The 17,884-nt window shown below is 52.9% G+C and overlaps 5 protein-coding genes across 5 annotated transcripts; 3 read left to right on the forward strand and 2 right to left on the reverse strand.

The window, feature by feature from the left end:
- Nucleotides 1-5,838: 5,838 nt before the first annotated feature.
- On the forward strand, nt 5,839-8,878 carry LRP88_01030 (or S-antigen, C-terminal domain-containing protein; the record flags this gene model as incomplete). Its single annotated transcript, XM_083237729.1, has 2 exons — nt 5,839-8,100; nt 8,150-8,878. 2 exons carry the CDS (start codon nt 5,839-5,841, stop codon nt 8,876-8,878), a joined length of 2,991 nt encoding a protein of 996 aa, XP_083106234.1.
- Nucleotides 8,879-10,015: 1,137 nt separating this feature from the next.
- Nucleotides 10,016-11,462, forward strand: LRP88_01031 (Zn(II)2Cys6 transcription factor domain-containing protein; the record flags this gene model as incomplete). Its single annotated transcript, XM_083237730.1, has 3 exons — nt 10,016-10,123; nt 10,177-10,518; nt 10,566-11,462. 3 exons carry the CDS (start codon nt 10,016-10,018, stop codon nt 11,460-11,462), a joined length of 1,347 nt encoding a protein of 448 aa, XP_083106235.1.
- A 192-nt stretch (nt 11,463-11,654) lies between these two features.
- On the reverse strand, nt 11,655-13,761 carry LRP88_01032 (P-loop containing nucleoside triphosphate hydrolase protein; the record flags this gene model as incomplete). The annotated part of the gene is made up of 5 exons (XM_083237731.1): nt 11,655-11,980; nt 12,029-12,826; nt 12,885-13,073; nt 13,126-13,663; nt 13,717-13,761. 5 exons carry the CDS (start codon nt 13,759-13,761, stop codon nt 11,655-11,657), a joined length of 1,896 nt encoding a protein of 631 aa, XP_083106236.1.
- An 845-nt stretch (nt 13,762-14,606) lies between these two features.
- Nucleotides 14,607-15,054, reverse strand: LRP88_01033 (uncharacterized protein; the record flags this gene model as incomplete). The annotated part of the gene is made up of 4 exons (XM_083237732.1): nt 14,607-14,647; nt 14,698-14,734; nt 14,790-14,879; nt 14,932-15,054. The coding sequence occupies 4 exons, from the start codon at nt 15,052-15,054 to the stop codon at nt 14,607-14,609; spliced, it is 291 nt and encodes a 96-aa protein (XP_083106237.1).
- Nucleotides 15,055-15,651: 597 nt separating this feature from the next.
- LRP88_01034 (uncharacterized protein) lies at nt 15,652-17,595 on the forward strand (the record flags this gene model as incomplete). Its single annotated transcript, XM_083237733.1, has 1 exon — nt 15,652-17,595. The coding sequence occupies one exon, from the start codon at nt 15,652-15,654 to the stop codon at nt 17,593-17,595; it is 1,944 nt and encodes a 647-aa protein (XP_083106238.1).
- Between the last annotated feature and the right edge of the window lie 289 nt (nt 17,596-17,884).

Consider the following 17,884-nt stretch of genomic DNA (forward strand, 5'->3'; position numbering starts at 1 on the left):
GAAACACGTCCGTGGGTAGACATTACGGCCTTACTCTGGCCATCGTTTAGCTAAACTGAGATCAGGCTGACATGAGAGTGTCTTGTTCAATTAGCTTTCTTTTGTTTTCGGTCCTTCTTGATTGGGATTATTAACAGGGAGCAAGCCACCGGTGAGAGGTGTCAATGGTGCTCTGTTAGCAGTTCAAGCGTCAAATGGCTGTCACTGAATGGGTCGAATTACCTCGAGCCGCGTCAGTCTGAACGACTCGGTCTTGGAAACAGCGGTATCCAATTTGTAATCCCCTGGATTCTGTGATTGATTCAGCAACCTCGCGCTATTCGCGATTCCATGTCCAGCCTGACTATCAATGACATTCCACGAGCAAACCCCGGGCGGGAACTAGACACTGCCACACCACTCATGAAGATCTCGTTTGCCGCCGACTCAGACTCTCCCCGTGGCTGCCGTCAAGTGCTGCGCCATTGTCGTTTAAATCTCTCACGAGGGGTTACTCATCTTGGCACCTCCGAGGAGAAGTCGGGGTACCTCTTGGCATGCAACCAACGGACGCTGCGCGGGTTTAAAAGAGGAAGCTGGTGGTGATGGCCCATCTCCCCCGCAAAAAAAAAGAGGCATTATGAAATGCGGGGGAGCTAACTTAGAGAGTGCGTGTCCTCGGTTATCAAAAAAAGGGTCACGAGAAGCAGTCGCGCGGAGTCTCAACCCTTGACAAATACCGCAAGCTATGCCTCATCTTGCCCTTGGCTGAGCCCTTTTGGAAACTCGACGAGATTTCGGGTACTACGTAGGTGATGCATCATGGGGTCGATGCTTGAATGAACCGGATGCCGGTCTAGTGGCCGACTAGGCAAACAAGGGGCCTGTGATGGGGATGGCCAGGGTCTGCCATCAGCTCCAAAGGGAACTCGTCCGTCCAATAACGCGTAGAGGGTAGCGCTATCTCGTCAGCAGGGTTTACAAATCGCCTGATACTTACACCTTGTTGTTGATGTTGGTTCTGGGCAGTGTCAAGGGACGCCTCCAAAAGGTTCCTCTACATTGGGCGAGACTACCACTCTAGCATCCATAGATACGCACGCTTTGGGTCATTGGAGTAAACAAAGATATGGAAATCAGCTGAGATGACTCCAACTGCGCCTGAAACATACTGAGAGACAGCAGGTCAAAGAGCCGGGGAGCTTGCATCGGCCCGTGACAGCCATTTGTGTTAGTCGCATCGAGTCTGGCATATGCAGCAGTGCAGTGCCGGTTGAGTTTGCCCAATCGCGGCGGTTCCGGGGGACGAAACTTTGAATCGGCCTCGAGCTACGGATACGCTGCTTATTGAAGACTGTGTGCAGCTTCATGTGAAGCGCACTGGCAGAGGTCAAGAATACGCACAGGTGTTCTCGAGATGACATCCTAGAATGATGCTCAATGCATTGGGTGACCGGCGAATGAGTTGTCAAGGACGTAATTGAGATGCATTTCCCCGGATGTTTGATGATGCAATACGGGTTGATCGCGAGAAGCAACGGTTGCAAAGGGTCCGAGCGATTATGTTGTTATTGTGCACCGAATGGCTCATCATTTATGGATGCATCAAAAAGTAAAACAATAGAAGCTCGCAACAAAGCGCACAATTCATCTTGGGCTTGCACTACCGCGATAATGGCGTTTACACAAAGCTTGAATACGCTTCACAGCGCTTAGTAGAGCATCCATTCGCAGAACCCACCTCACAGGGCTAGAGACAAACGTCAAACAAACCCCTCGATCGGGTCTGAGGGAAAGAGAGAAATGACCTCACAGGACGCTGATCCTTGACCTAACCCCTGTCCAGAGAAATACCGGGTTCCCCGGTCATGACGATCGAGGTGGCAGACCCACGCTCAATCACGGTCATGACCGAAGGGAGAAGGGAGATTGAAACGCGCGAGATGAAGATGCTGGGAAAAGGGCTACACTAGAAGGACGGGCTGGCTTCTTCAGAGCTTCCATCGATGGACGGACGGGAAGCACTGACCTCTTTAACGATGAGCTCTCTTCTCCCCAGCAACGTAACGCAATCAATTAACTGCCCTTCCTTTCTTTTTGTCGCCACCAGATCGATGGCTTACTGCAGGGGAGATGCCTCGAGCCTCAAGCAAGATGACAGCAATCCGCTGCCTGGACGACGTAAGCCGCGCTGTTGATATTCATTACTTGTTTACTTTTTTGAGACCCTAAATGAGGCGGCGGGACTTGGGGTAGAATCCATTGATGCCTTGGTCAAAAGAGACAAGGAATTAGAGTTGGAGACGGTCGACGACGATCAGCGCTGAGCTGGCAGCGCCAATCTCCCAGGGACAAGAAGAAGAAGTGGTTCACGGCGCAGATTCGAGCCTCCAGAAGGCATGCTGGCCAGACGATATGATGATCACTAACGGATATTGGACCCAATCTCTATGGGTGATTCGAGCAGAAACCAAGTTCCTGACCTACACCAGTGCTTCACCATTGGGGGGCCCTTGGCTGCACGAGCCATGGTCTCATGGGGATATCCTTCCAACCGGGAAATTTGACACAAGAACTGATGACGGCGCGCTGAAACAAGGGCGCCTGCCTGGCTTCCCTGATCGAGGGAAGAGACTGCCGGGCTGTTGTCGTTTATTTTTCTGTCACATCCTGGTTGCGGAGGGTTGGAGGCTCAGATCAGTGCTAGGTTCTGTTTCCGGCGACGTGGGATCTTCATCGGACGACTGCACCCCGAATTTGTGTGAGGTTGGGATATCCCATACTCAGACGAGCGTTGGGGGAATGTCGCAGGTAGAGAGGCGAGTTCTTCGTTGAACAGTCCGATGAACAAGTTGAGGCTCGGGATCTGGCATTGAATTCATGCACGTCTAAGCTGGGAACGGCACCCAAGATCCGCTTAGCCTTGAACGAGGCGAGAGACAAGATACACTCAACTCTTGATTGAGAATAGTGCACCATTTACGCCGTCGGGATGTATGGATGAAGCTCGGCATTCATTCTCGAAGCCACAGAAAAAAAAAGACGCTCAGCCTCGGGACGAGACCCTTCCATGCACTATAATCGCCACTCCACTCAAAAAGATGCACTTGACTGGAACCCGTGATGATCCCAGCCCTCTCCTTCACAAGATGGCCCATCCTTGTCTACAGCGGGAATCCCCCCGAGAGGGAAAGGAAATTCTTCACGAGGCTCACATAACTGCACGACACACACCGCCGCATCAGAGCGAGGCGGGCGACGAAAAAAAAAAAAAAACGTGCAACGCTGTACCTGACGAGCATGGCCATTCCCGTCAGATGAGGCGCTCGGGAATAACCTTGGGGGATTTTGTATGATTCCACACACACTTGAGTTATCGAATGCCGACCTTCCGTCATCCCCATCACCCTCCTTCGCCGTCCCCGGAGATGGATGGACCGGTCTGTTCCAGCTCATCCGGATCTTCCACTAAGTCGGGGAGGCTCTTTTGTACTGTATTCCTTTGTCGTCTCGGGACCGGCACGGCCGCCAACCGGAAGACCCCTTGGCAACTACTGTAAACGCTCCCAAACCCTGTTTGAGAGCGCATCTCTTTGGTTGTCTAGTTGTCACTCTTTGGTTGCGGCGGCAGATGGGGGATGTACCCAATTACGTAGCCCATCCCATTTTCCGGGTTTGGGGCTCCTCGTGGGGTCATTCGAGGCCCGACCCTTGTGCCGCGTCACCGAAAACGACAAGATACCCTCTGCTGATGGCCGTTTGCTTTGTACAGTACAAACCACAGTCAAGAAGCTTTTTTTTTTTTCTGGGGCTTATTCTGTGTTGGCTTCTGATGCCGAATGGAATTACCTCGCACGGCTTAGTCGGAATAAAGGGTAAGATATTATGCACACCAGACTGCAAGAACGTGGAATGAATATCTAGCTCGTCAATTGTCTCTCTCCTCTCTTGCTTCCTTTTTCTTCTTCTCCAAATTCATATCCAGTTTCTGGAACATTACTACATCATCGGCTTGCTTGTTTGAGCGCCGCAAAAATCCTGTCTGGGAACACCTCTCGAGCATCCCTCTCCCTGATAGGTCAACCACCGGATTCTTCCCTGATCGCCCATCGTCTTGCATTTGCGTCGTCTGCTCTCGTCTCGTATCCTTATCCTCCTTCTCCTCCCCCTCGTCCCATGGCCTACCTCATCTAGACTTTTGCTCCGAGCTTTTTAAAGAGAAGAAAAAAAACCCAAGGTCTCACACCCCAGTCCGTCGCCGTCGCCGGTCTCAGACTTCAGCCCAGCAGCCTCAGCGAACCGTGCTTAATTGGACACGCGAATCGCTCACCTGAGCTCATTGTCTCTCAAATCTCTTTCTGCTGTCTGGACCGTCCAGATTATATTGGATTTTTGCAACTTTCTTTTCCTGAAGCCCCCGCCGGCCAATCCTCCGCCTCTACCGCCGTCGTTACGCGCCCTGAAGACGTGGAGCTTGGGTACCATTTCATCTAAGCTGAGCTGAGCTGAGTAGCATCAACCTCGAATAAATTCTCGAGGACGCGGGAGAGCATCCAAATCGACTAGGATCATCACCGCCAGTCAGCGGCAGAGGCCAGAGCTCCACTAGCCTGTCCAACGAGGCCGTTTCGGATTTTCCACATTATAGTACCGGTACGTATAGTTCATTGTTCGGCTTTCTTCCTTTCAACACCAGCCAGAGCAGGTTTGGAGTTGTTTAATGGCCATTCCTCTGTTTGGATGGTGTCTTTCTTGCATGTCACACGCCCCCCGTTTCCTTGGTCATGCACTCCCACCGTTCAAGTGAATGAAAATGTTCATCAATCTCTTGCAAATCTCGCATACGGCACTGCACCTTGGCGATCTCTATGGCTTATGGCGGGAGAGACAAAAAAATCAAGCCAAACATGTCACGCCGTCTCAGAATATCCCTTCCCGGCCTCATCATAACCGCCTCATGATGCAAAAGCTACTCTCCACCATCACCGCCACTCCCTCTTTCACTTTCACTCGCCCGTACAGACAAGCAACAAGCAAGCAGCATCACAACGTCTCCAACCCCTGTCCTCTTCCTAGTCCCATCCTCTGCCCTGCTCTCCACCCTTGTTTGCCCGCATCATCCCCACCCCGCCAACCGCCCGCCAACTCAAGGCGTGACCCCCCTGGCCCCCCGGCCTTGGTGTTGCTGCCCATCGCCTGGCTCTGCTTGGTGTTTGGCTTGTTCGGCGCCGGCTGTATGGATACCCTCACCTCTCAGCCCCAACTTTGGCATGCCAGCGCATAAGAAAAGCACCGTTGCTGTCCTGTGCTTTGATGCCCGGCCCCATCCCATCACCGCTGCCACACTACATACACTCGCACTGCACTCACTTGCACGCACGCCGCACGCGCACACACCGTCTTCTTTTCTTGTCTTGTGCAGTACGTGCGTGCGTGCCTGGACCCCTCCCCATCCATCCCCATCCCAGCCCTTCCCTTCCCTTGGTCTGGCTGGTCTCTATCATGGCGTCCTCCTGTTGCTATTAGACCGAGGTCCCGCTCACACATTCAACCGTCTGGACTCTTGTTGTTTGTTATAAGCCACGCCTTGCCCTCCCTCACGCGCGATATTCACACAAACGCCCCAATCTTTTACTGTCTGGCTCGAAGCCATATACATACAAGTGTTTACCCACCCGCCTGCTGCTTGCTCTAGCATCCCAGTAAACTCTGTCACTTTAGACATTCTTGCCCTTGCTCTCTCTCATCACTCAGCCTCTTCTTGCTTGCGTCACGTCCCAAGGCTTGCTCGCTGGCTGGGCACCATCATATCCTCTTGGCTTATTAGCCGTCGTCGTCACCCAAGCACAGCCATTGACAATGACAACAACAGCTCCCGAAACCCAGCGCCGCTCCAACTGGGTCACGTCTTACGATAACGTTTACTACCGCCCGCGCCTCAGCAAGAAACCTTCTTCGCTGTCGGTTGCACGCTTCCCGGCACCGTTGATCGGTCCCCGGCGGTCTCGTCCCCAAGCCATCCACATTATTAGCTATCCCTCGGGCTACGTGCCTCGAGAGTTGCGACCAGGGAACCGGCCTGACACTCCCCCGCCGCCTCCAGCGCCTCGTCGTGCGCCATCACTACAGCCCGCGCCCAGCAACTCTTTCAACGACGCCGTCCAGGTTTGTCCCAGCGGCAGCAGTATCAACACAAAAAGGAGGAGGAGCTTTAAGCCTCGTGCAGCAGCGCGTCGCAGGGATAAGCTTTTGAATTCGCTGTCTCTAGCAGGCCCCTCTGAAGCGATTGACCCTGCTTATTCGAATACTTGTGCCACTTCGGGTCGTATAAGAGCCGAGCCAGCATTTGCTGCTGATCGCACGACTCGGGAAAGCGCCGACGGGACCAGTTCTGTCACTGCCACTTCCACTGCCACTTCCACCGCAACTGCCAATACTGGACGCGCAATTGCCCAGTCTTGCCAGTCGGACCTGACTTGCCAGTCTGCTATTGGAGCAGGTCCCGCTGGGGCAGGTGCGACCAGGGCCGCTTCCACCACACCCACACAGTCCCCGCCAGCATATGACGACATCCTCCCCGGCTCCCCGGCACATGATTTAATCTCTACCTCCACAATCACTTCAACACCCATCAACTCGACTGACTCAAATCCACACGGAACAATGGCTGCCGCCCGTGTCTCTAATCCGTCATTGACGGGTTCGCACAACATGAATATGAACATGGCCGTCTCTAACCCCAACCGAAGCAGCTTCATGTCTGCACGATCTTCAAAATCTGCCATCACCTCTTGCGTCGCCGAGGTCCCGAAACCCGTCGCTTCCGGCAGTGGCGTGTCATGCTCAATTCTCCTCGCCGAACAAAACATTTTCCTCTCGGGCTTCGACCATGATGGCCACGGCCATCGCGACTCCCAAGGCGGCACCGCTCTGCTTCGAGGCAGACTTCAATTGCGCGTTACGAAGAACGTCAAGATTAAGGCCGTTCAGCTTAAGCTTCTCGGTCGCGCCCGCACAGAATGGCCCGAGGGCATCCCGCCGCTGAAGCAGGACGTCTACGAGGAGGAGAGTCTGCGCACTCAGGTCCTCACATTTTTCAATGCCATGAATGACGGCTGGGAATCCGACTATGGCAACCAATGCACCTACAAACTCAAGAACGCATCGCCCAACGGCAGCTCGACGAACCTGGCCCGACCCAGCCCTTCGAGCTCGCTGTCGCCGCATCGCAACAACCTGACAGCCAAGGAGATGAAGCGCCTGTCGCTGCAGAGCGTTCAATCGCGAAGCTTTAACAAGGGCGACAGCCCAATTGCCTCTGCCACTCAGGTCAAGGGCTACAAGGTCTTTTACCCCGGTGTTTACGACTACTCGTTTGAACTCCCCATCGATCACCACCAGCTGGAAACGACCAAGCTGCAGTATGGATCCGTCAAATGGGAACTTCAAGCCACAGTTGACCGAGCCGGCGCCTTTAAGCCTAACCTCCACGGCACCAAGGAGGTTTCGATTGTTCGAGTACCCGATCAACTCTCTCTCGAGATGTCAGAGCCCATCTCTATCAGCCGACAATGGGAAGATCAGCTTCACTACGACATTGTTATTTCGGGCAAGAGTTTTCCAATTGGCAGCAAAATCCCCATCGCCTTTAAGCTTACGCCTCTGGCCAAGGTTCAAGTGCACAAGCTCAAGGTGTATGTGACGGAGTCAATTGAGTACTGGACTAGTGATAAGCGCGTCACTCGAAAGGATCCGGGCCGCAAGATCCTTCTCCTGGAGAAGTCTGCTGGCAAGCCTCTCGAGTCGTCTTATGCTTCCTCCGAGGTCCGAACGCTTCGTGGTGGCGAGCTCACTCCCGAGCAGAGACGACAGGCCCGCGAGGCTGCCGCCCGAAGACGAACACTGGATGCTGCTCGACGACAGACTACCGCTGCGCCACTCCCCGAACCCTCGGCTAACCTTCTTGGTGATATCGATCTGGGACTGGAGACTTTCTGGGGTTCAACTGAGATTGAGGCCAACGTCCAGATCCCGACTTGCGAGATGATGGCAAAGAACAAGGAACTGCGACTTCACCCTGACTGCAGCTGGAAGAATGTCAATGTCTTCCACTGGATCAAGGTAAGATTTATAACCGACTCCTTTCTGAAATATCTACTGACTGTTGTAGGTTGTGATGCGCATCAGCCGCCTCGACCCTGAGGATCCCACTGGCACAAAGCGCCGGCACTTTGAGATCAGCATTGACTCGCCCTTTACGGTGCTCAACTGCCGAGCTACCCATGCCAACACGAACCTCCCAGCCTACTCGGGGCCGAACTGCAATGGCGCGACGTATCAGTCCACTTGCGGGTGTCCCGACGCCTTCACCATGCCAACAGATGCTTCGCCTAACTCGTCTACGGGCACACTTCCCGGAGTCAACGCCAGCAGCGAAAACCTTCCCGCACCACCGCAGGCGGCTCATTTGGCCAATGCGGTTGGTGGTCAGCAAGAACCTCGGCCAATCCATCTCCTCCGAGTTCCAAGCTTCAACCCTCCTGCTTTCGAAGACGATGTCGCACCACCCCCCGCAGCCGAACTTGTCTCGGAGCACCCGGAACCGACTATGACGCCTCCCCCTCAGTATGATGTTGTGGTTGGAACCCCTAGCGTCGATGGTTTGGCCGATTACTTCGCCAGACTGGCTGATGCTGGTTATGACGGACCCGACGATGATTCTGAGTCGGACCCTGACGACTCGCCCCCACGGATCCTTGACCGCACCGGGCGCGTCAATGTGGCCAACCCCCGTACCCCCGGAGGTAGGAGGATGCCAAGCCGCAGCCTGGAGATTTCTAGGCCACCAATCAATCTCGATATGTCAGCTCTCCGCAACCGAGCTGGACGGGCAGTGTGAAGAGCGCTGGCCGCCTGCGTTTGGATATGATATGGAGAGCTGTGCGACGTGGCAAGAAGAGCACGCAGCCAGCCTGCGCGTGTGCCACAACCACCACACCATACCATACACTGACGTTTACGTTGTCTACGATATTTACGTCTCTAATTCCTTTTTTTCTTTGTCAAGTATTGTATCATCAAGCATATATGTTTGCTACATCAAGCATCGGTTGGGATGTGATGTATGGGTCAACTGGTTTGGCGGCGTTTACAAAAGACGGAAGGTTGGCAAGCAAGTCATTTACCAGAGATTCCACGGAGAGCATATACCTGAATGAATGATTGGAGGGGGAATGGAATGGAACGGACAGGGTCATGATGCATTCAAGAGAGGCAACCCACGTATCGATACCACATCGTCTTCTATATTACACTATTATACATTGTCGTCCGATGAGGACTTTTGAATGAGTTTCCGAACCGTTTCTGTGATACTCTGAATGTCTCGAGTAACGAGGTCTTGAGTCCAGGTCAGCGCGTTTCAACGCCAGGTGATGCATGAACGAGGCCCGGGCAGGGGCAGGCAGCGTAATACAGAATGTATTAATATCCAACCTGTTCACGGGTCATTTACGCGGTGGGACGGGACGTGTGGACCAGCAGAGGCCGTGTGGGATTGTGGATAGCGGCAGGGATATAGGGTCCAGGGGGATGCAGTGAGAACAAAACGGAAGATGGTCATGCTTTGGTGAGAAGAGGATTATTTTGGGAGGTTCTTGACTTGGGTCTTGTCTGATGTTGAGGCGAGCGAGTTGACTCAGACATTTCGATAACGAGTTATGAAAGGGTTTCATAAATCTGTTGTTGCAGAGACGTAGGGCTGAGGTGGCATGGATAAATGATGTCACTGTAATTGGCCAAGAGTTCTCGGAGTATGGAGTTAGTGTCGGGGTAAAGAGCCTCATTCCATTCAACTTGACAACTTCATTACTCCCTAACTATCGATGAGTTCGCTAATTCAAGCATCAACCCTGTGAAGCATATTCTAGTATCTTATCTGATCAATCAGCTCAACCTTCCTCAACATAAGCTATCACCGTCGTTGAGTTACCGAGGCATTGCCGAAAGTTCCGAGAAAGGCATACGCATCGATATCATGGTTGTAGCCGGCGAGGCGAACAAGAAGACGCCGCCCATGAGGCAGAGGAAGGCTCACCGCAAGTCTCGTCTAGGGTGTAGCAACTGCAAGCTACGTAGCGTCAAGGTATTGATCTCACTCTGACAAAACCCATGCACTGATTACTGAAAATCCTTCAGTGTGACGAGTCAAAGCCTTCATGCAAGCGCTGCGTATCATCAGGCTTCATCTGCTCCTTCACCCAGACCTCACCCTCAGCTAGTCTTCATCTAGCCCACTGCAGCGCTGGCCCTGTATTTTCAGTAGCCGCTGACCCGGCTGCGGATCGGATCCTCAAAGCTCCATTGCCCGGGCTCAGGGTCCCGATCGCGCAGCCGACGAGAGGTGCTGTGGGGGAGATTGTTCTTGGAGAGGCTGAGATGGCGGCGTTGGAGAGGTTTAGGTTGAGGACTGTTTTTACGATTGGGACAGAGAAGACGAGGCATCTTTATTCTGAGAGGGCGGTTAAGCTGGCGTCCAAGGTAAGATTGGTCTATATGAAGAGAGTATCAAACACTAACACAAGTAGCATCCGTTTCTTATTCATGCCTTTATTGCTTTTGCCCTCCTTCATGATAGTCACATCACCCCCAAACAACCTCCTTCACACCGCACGGCCTTGGCCTTCCATTGGTACCAAGCCACGGTACTCTTCCAGCAGCGTCTCCTAGCAGCACACTCAACCCCCGACCTGTCATTGCTACCCAGCTCAGAACGGGACGCAATATGGACGTCTTCCGTCCTTCTCGGCGCCTCAGCACTCGCCCTAGTCGATGCCCAGGACGTCGAGGGCGTGTGGCCACTCAAAGTTCCCGACATCCTAGACCTCGACTGGTTAAAGATGAGCGAAGGTAAAAAGGTTGCGTGGGCTCTTGCTGACCCGACGAGAGCTGAGAGCATATTTCATGAACTCCTCCTTCACAAGGATCAAATGCCCAACGGCGCAAAGCCAATTCCCCCTGACGCTCTCCCTCCCACATTCTTCACCACGTTCAACCTTTCCCCAGCTTCGTCTCCGATATCCAACCCATACCACGTCGCCGCCTCACTCCTCGCACAGCTCCTCCCACAAAAGATCAATGAAAACAGCGTGGTCCAATTCCTCGCCTTCCTAACCCAGCTAGACCCGCGGTACAAGCAGCTCCTAGAGGACAAGGACCCGAGGGCCATAGTTTTGCTTGCGTGGTGGTACGCCAAGGCGGCGGCGCATAGCTCGTGGTACATGCAGAGGAGGTCGTTGGTTGAAGGGCAGGCCATTTGCATCTACCTAGAGCGGTATTGTATGGATGTCCCAGGTATTTCGGAGCTTGTTCAGTTTCCCAAACGAGTCTTTGGCTTCTGTTGCAAGAATGGAGGGACCATGAACTTAGGGGACGTGAGGACATTGAGAGAGGGTGGGCGGTCAAGTATGTGGATGAAGGCGTAATAGGGATTATCAAACATGTAACGAGCTAATACAGTAAAGAGAGACAAGCCTTGCGACACTTCCATAGAATACAAATGCAAACCCTAGACAATAATCCTGAACCCAAAACGCCCCCTTATCCGTCTTTCATGTCATCGTCATGGCTGTGGTCCAACATCACTTCTTCCAACGTCTCCTACAGACAACCCATAATTAGGCGCCGACGCTGACTTCAGCACTGACTGGCTCACTCTTCTTCTCCCCATCGTTCTTATTCGACATCAATGGGTGCTCAGGGTCGTATCCGACTGACTTCACAATGCCCAAGCCCTTGGTACGGCCTTCACGGAACAAGAGTCGGTCGCCCGGTGCGAGGTACTCTGGACGTTGGACGAAGCGGAACGCGACGGTTGCGCGGTCACCAGTTCGAATGAGCTCACGATCAATGTCGATGATGGCACACGTCTGGGAGACAGGGCCGACGTGAAGCATGGCCTGATACTTGGTCTTGATGGTTGTCGCGTGAGAGAGAATGAGCACTAACAAAATTAGAGGTTATAACACAGCGGGACAATTCAGATGCTCACCCTCTGCAATGAATTCTCGGTGCACCTTGGGCGTAGGTTGACCCTCAATCTTGGGGAGCACAACCATCCCCTTTCTCACATCCTTGCGTTTGACCTTCTTGAGAGCGAAAGAAGCAGACTGGCCTGCCGATGCAGCAGGGACTCGTATCCTCTTACGCTCAATAGAACGGATAGCCGTCGGCGTGAACTGACCCAACGAGTCGGGTCCAATGAGAACATTATCTCCCTCATGAATCACCCCAGACTTGATAATACCCGACACCACTGTACCAGTGAAAGGCACTGAGAACGTGTCATTGACATGGAACTCAAACGGCGCCTCCGAGTTATATCGTCCGTGGTGGGGCAGGATATTCAGGAAGGTCCTGACAAGATCGAGATTCTCTCCTGTCACGTTGGACACGAGGAACACGGGGCATATCCGTTGGCTGACGAACTGAGTTGCTGTGTTTATGCACTCCTCGCGAGTCTTGATGAAGGTCGGGATCTTGCGCGCTCCAGGACTCTTCATGATCTTGGTGATCTGTGTTATTGTCTGCTCCAGGATATTGGGCGGGCAAATGTCGATCTTGGTGACAACCACCATGACAGGGACATTAAGAGCCAGAGCAATACCCAGATGTTCTTTGCTCATTCCGATGAGGCCATTATTGGCTGCAACCATAAGCAGACAATAATTAGGGCTGCTCGAAAGCAGTCCGAAAACCGTAGTTCGGAGATACCTCTCGTGGCCCGCCAAATCGGTGAAAGTGATAACTTTGGCGCTTCGCTTTCCGATCTCTTCCCACGAGAGTTTTCCTGCAGATTATTGTTAGGAGAGCTGCCATCGTAGATGCATCGACCATCTAATACTCACGTCCAGGGATGTCAGAGGTGACAACTTGCCCCACAGTATCGAAGCCCATGATTTCCATCCCTACGGAGCTGGTTCGACCTGTCTCAATCTCGTGCTTGTGTCGGAACAGATTTACTCGAGCCTTTCCTCGACCGTCATCAAGGTCTCCCTTAACCAACACGCCAAGCATGGAGCTCTTGCCCGCGTCGACTGCAATGTGTTAATACTGGATAGTCCATGGCAAGCCGCCCGAGCATCTTACCATTGCCCACCACTGCTATCCGCGTCTCAATTACGTCCTCTATTGTCGCCGGTACTTGTCGAACGAGGACCTTGCCACTGCAGCTCTTGTCTTTTATGGGTTTGTCGCCGGTACTGGGGACCTCCTTTTCACCACCAACATTCTTGGTCAGGAGCAAGTCGCAGTCGGCACGGACGCGCTTCGCGGCTGCTTGGAGTGTCTCAAGCGCTTGATTCCATTCGTCGAGGGTCAGGTCCATCGAGTCGCCATTGTTCTCGTACCCAATTTCGAACACACACTCCCCAAAGCCCTCTTCTAACCGATCGGCGACTAGGTCTTCCAACTGCTTCAGAGACTCCTCGTTCGATCCAAGCAGGATATCCTTCAGGGGGACTCGAGGGGCAGAGTCGGCGAGGTCGAGGTTATCAAACAGCTCGTCAAGCTCCTCGTGGTGCTCATTTCCGTCGGTGGCCGCGCCAGCTGGCCCAGTAGCGGTTCTAGCGGTCGGGTACCGGAGATTCTGCTGTTGCTCAACATACTCGGCAAAGTCGCTCAGCGCCTGATTAATCAATAAGTATTCATCATTTCAAGCATGTAGAGGCCAGAGCGAACCGATTCGCCTTTGCGCTTCTCGTGCGCCAACGGTTTGGTTGACATGATAACGATGAGGTCATGCGATTCTTAACATCACAGGGCGAAAGCTATTCGGGTGATCATTGATTGAGCTGGAACAAGGAGCTTCTTGTGGTCCAGGCCGGACGGAGTATAAGTAGTCAGAAATATGGTTTGATAATGCTGCGCCTCTTCTCGCCGTCTGACTGATGAGATCCCGTGCTGGGAAGAGTCATAGATGAAGTTGAGTTGAAGTGTACGTGCGCGGGGAGTTACTCACAGAGCTAAGTAAGTTCAGTGGCCGGGGTCCCCACGCCTCCCGTCCCGTGGTTGCCTTATCGATAAGGAGCTCAGCTCTCCTGCTTAGCGCACAGACTCTCTGACGAAAGGTTGAGGTGGCAGGTAGTGTCTCAAGCCTCATTCAAGTATCGGGGTCATTGCGAGATGGGTAGGTGCATGTCTTGTAATATCCTCCCACGAAGGCTCCTGGGCAGGCAGGAATTCAGGAGTTGAGCGAGACGGGCAGTAGTCACTATTCAGAAGGGAATTTGTAGTCAAGGACATCAGTCGTTGCTGTTCATGATTTCTTTTTGTACTCTCAAGCTCAACCCGACTGTTAAGTTGAACGGAATGAACTATCCAGAGACAATACTTCTGTGTCTGCCCCTCTCGCCTCCAGGCACAGATAGGAGCGCCGCTTGAGGGGGTTTCAGCATATTTTCTCCCCCCTGTGTCCTGATTTGAACAGCTTGCTCTCGGGCAGCCACGTTCCCGGCTCATGACTTTGGCCGTAGCATGGCGCAACCTGGGTGGCTGCAACACATCTTCAAGAGCTGTGTTGGCGTAATGAGAGGTCTGCGAGGCACAATTACATCTCTTTACGTCTCCGTCTAGAAAGGAACTCCGGGTGAAATGAGGACCACACTATCACCTATCTCACAGTCAGCATGCTATAGGCAATCGAGACTAATCTGCACTCACCTCTCACAAAGAGCATTTCAGATTTCCGGCTAATGGTCTGAACCATTCGTCAGTACCAGTCTGTTCTGTAACAGGTTTAAAGTCGGGCATACCTTGACCTCGTCGTCCTCATCATCCTCATCGACTGTGTAGATTGTCTCCTCAACCTCTCCCAGCACCAGGTTGCAGTGACTATCGTAAGCCTGACTTGCACATCAGAGCTTGTACTTTCAGTTGAGTGGCATATGTACTCACATGCAGCTTTCCCTTGAGTTCTCGGTCTCCTCGAAGCTTCACAAAGACGACCTCATTGAGCAGGAGCCTGACGAGATCGAGGGGCTCCGACACATGGTGGGATTCTTCACCGACGTCGGCCATGGTTGTTGTCGGATATTGTCGTCTGACTCTCGTTTGATGAGTTGATGTGGTTTCGGAGAGACAAATCGTCCAGGGTTGACAGTTGGAGAGGCGCTTGGTCGATAGACAGGGCTATGAGCACCACCAAATCCAGCGGGAAAACACGACTGTGGAACTGGCTTGGTGGGAAAATCTTCGGGTCAACTGCTTGCATTATGTCTCAACCGGGGCGATGATCATGATGCACATATCCGGGGTCTCCGCATTCGCTTATCCGTCACGGCACCGGTCTGAACCTTCTCAATTGGGTTACACGGCAGCCAAAACGAAAACACCCCCTCACGAGGAGATGGTAATGTCGCATCCGATCCCTTCCTGTCTATTGCGCCTCTTTTTCTCTCCTTTCTCACACCAGTTTCCAACGCTCATGAAGCCAATTCGAGTGCCATGCTCTGGAGACATTCCCTCCGACGAGGGCCTCGTCTCGATCGCCTCTCACAAACTCCACTCACTGCGCTACGGAATCATGACCCACCGGCAAGGTCCCTAGAGCCCGCACGACCCGCTGTAGTGGGCCGACGATGGCTAGCAACACATTCGACTTCGACCTCGGCCTCGATGTTTACAGGGAAAATGGGCAATTGGCTGTCTGACGAGACTGGTATCGATAATCCGTCGTCTTTGGATCATCTCCTGAGGTCTATACAATGCTGCGATCATACTCGCATCCTCCCCAACTTTTACGAATGGGTTGAAAGTCTGGTAGATGCCGATGCCAACGTTGCTACCGCTGCTCTTCAGGAGCTAGCTGAGCTTCCTGTCGTGACCTTTTCGGAAATTCTACGATGGATAGATCCTGTCGCAAACAATAGCAAGCACGATGTTGCCCATGGCCTCAATATCTCTCTCGGCCATACCCAATTCACCAATCTTGGCAAACTTGTTAACGACTTTGGCGTACGAGACCATCATCGCACCCTTCTCGATGCTGCGACCATCCTGTTCGATGCCTGTCAGGAAACAGGGCGAAATCTTCTTGTCACAGACTATGAGGTATTCATCCGCTGCGCCGGTGCTGCTGCAGATCCTGTAGCCGCAGCCGATTTCTTTGGTGCGATCGCAAAGAGCGGCTTGGAGAAGAAGCGCACCACGGCAACCTGGAACGAGTTTGTGAAGGCTCGCTTCATGATCGATCCCCTTTACTACCAATTCGATCGATCAAGAGTTGCTGTTCTCGCCCGCCGGATGTTCAAAGAACGAAAAAGACGTTACCTTCCCCCAGGTAGTATGAAGAGGATGGAGAGGTTAAGGTACAGCTTGAACGCTCATCGTGCGCTACCTTTCAATCGCCTCCCACATCGAGTTTCCCAGGACACCCGAGCGTTGCATGGTAAAAGACAGAGCTTCCATGGATATCGAAGGCACTGGCTGCGCTCAAAGGAGTACGGCACCCTCGTCGACGAGGAGCTCCTGTGCACAAGCATGATAGCGTTTGCAAGGGCCGGCAACCTTGCCAATCTCAGGGGAGTTGTCACTCTGAGAGGCTTCCGTCTCAAATTCACCGAGAATGAAGGCATCACGGTCGCAAGGGGAGGGAAGAATTTCCGCGAAGGCAACCCGCGAGAGCCCACAGAGAGGATACTCAGCGCCATTGTTGAGTCGTTCGGTTGCATGTCCCGCATCACCACGGCGAAGGAGCTTCTCATTCACTTCTCCAAGTGGCATAATATCAAGATCCCTCACGAAACGTGGTCCAGTCTGCTCAACTGGGCATATGTTTGCGCCTCGAAGCCGTTCCAACCTCAGCGAAAACTGATGGGCGATTATGCGGCCAACGTCGTCAAACCCTTCGACATTCAAAGAATCTGGGAAACCATGACCTCTGCTCCATACAACGTGGAGCCTACCTTTGAAGACTACAGCGTCTACATCAAGACGCTCATCATTCAACGTAAATTCCGACCCGCACTTGATCTCATGCGAGGTTACGCTATCCCTTATTACCGCCACCTCGAGCAGCAGCACGAGGCCATTGTTTTCGATGAAGTCCTACAGGAATTCTCACGGCCTAGTCACCGACGCATTCAGATAGAGACTCAGAAGGAGCACGTCTGGTACCACATTGCCACCTGGCTGAACAATCTCCTCAGCAGCGCCTCGGCGTGCAAGTGGCAGCGCAACGGGCACTTCATGCAGGTTGTCATCCCAGAAATCGTCGAAGAGTTTAGCGAATTCTTCCACGATCAGGTGCGCTACCGCACTGCGCAGGGCCACGTGTGTATCAAGCGAGACATGTCAGTCCCCCGGTTCACCTGGTCCCGCAAGGCACGAAAGTCGCTACCCCAAGATAGGGGTGGTCCGGAGGTGAAAGCCATGGAGAAACAAGGCAAGATCAACCTAGACGATCCGAATTTCAAGTGGCCACGGGTCCCGACGATGAAGGTGGTTGAGTGGAAGCGCACGCCGGTAGCCAGAGTCCGGGCTATGGGACCGGCGCCTGAGTCAACCGATGTGAATGCCAGGGGGTGGTGGGATAAGCTAGAGAGGGAGCTTATGACGTAGATAACTAGAGGTTTGTCCTTGATACAGCATCTAGAGACAGTCGTCATTTGGTTACACTTTGCATCACACAGAGCCATTCATAGCTAGCCAGCGGTTCAGATTTGTGTAGATATTGATTCTTTACCAAATTCAGTACAAGACAAGATTCATCAAGTTTAAACACACATGACCAACTACCAAATTCATCAGGCTCACAGCTAGTCCCCATTATATCAAACACAAATTCCAGCCTCCAGATTCATCTCATCTCGGGTATCTATCTCTCGCCATGTTCATACTTCATACATAG

This window comes from Fusarium phalaenopsidis (assembly GCF_050370095.1).
Source record: "Fusarium phalaenopsidis strain FUZ10S chromosome Unknown contig_32278, whole genome shotgun sequence".
NCBI lineage: Eukaryota > Fungi > Ascomycota > Sordariomycetes > Hypocreales > Nectriaceae > Fusarium > Fusarium phalaenopsidis.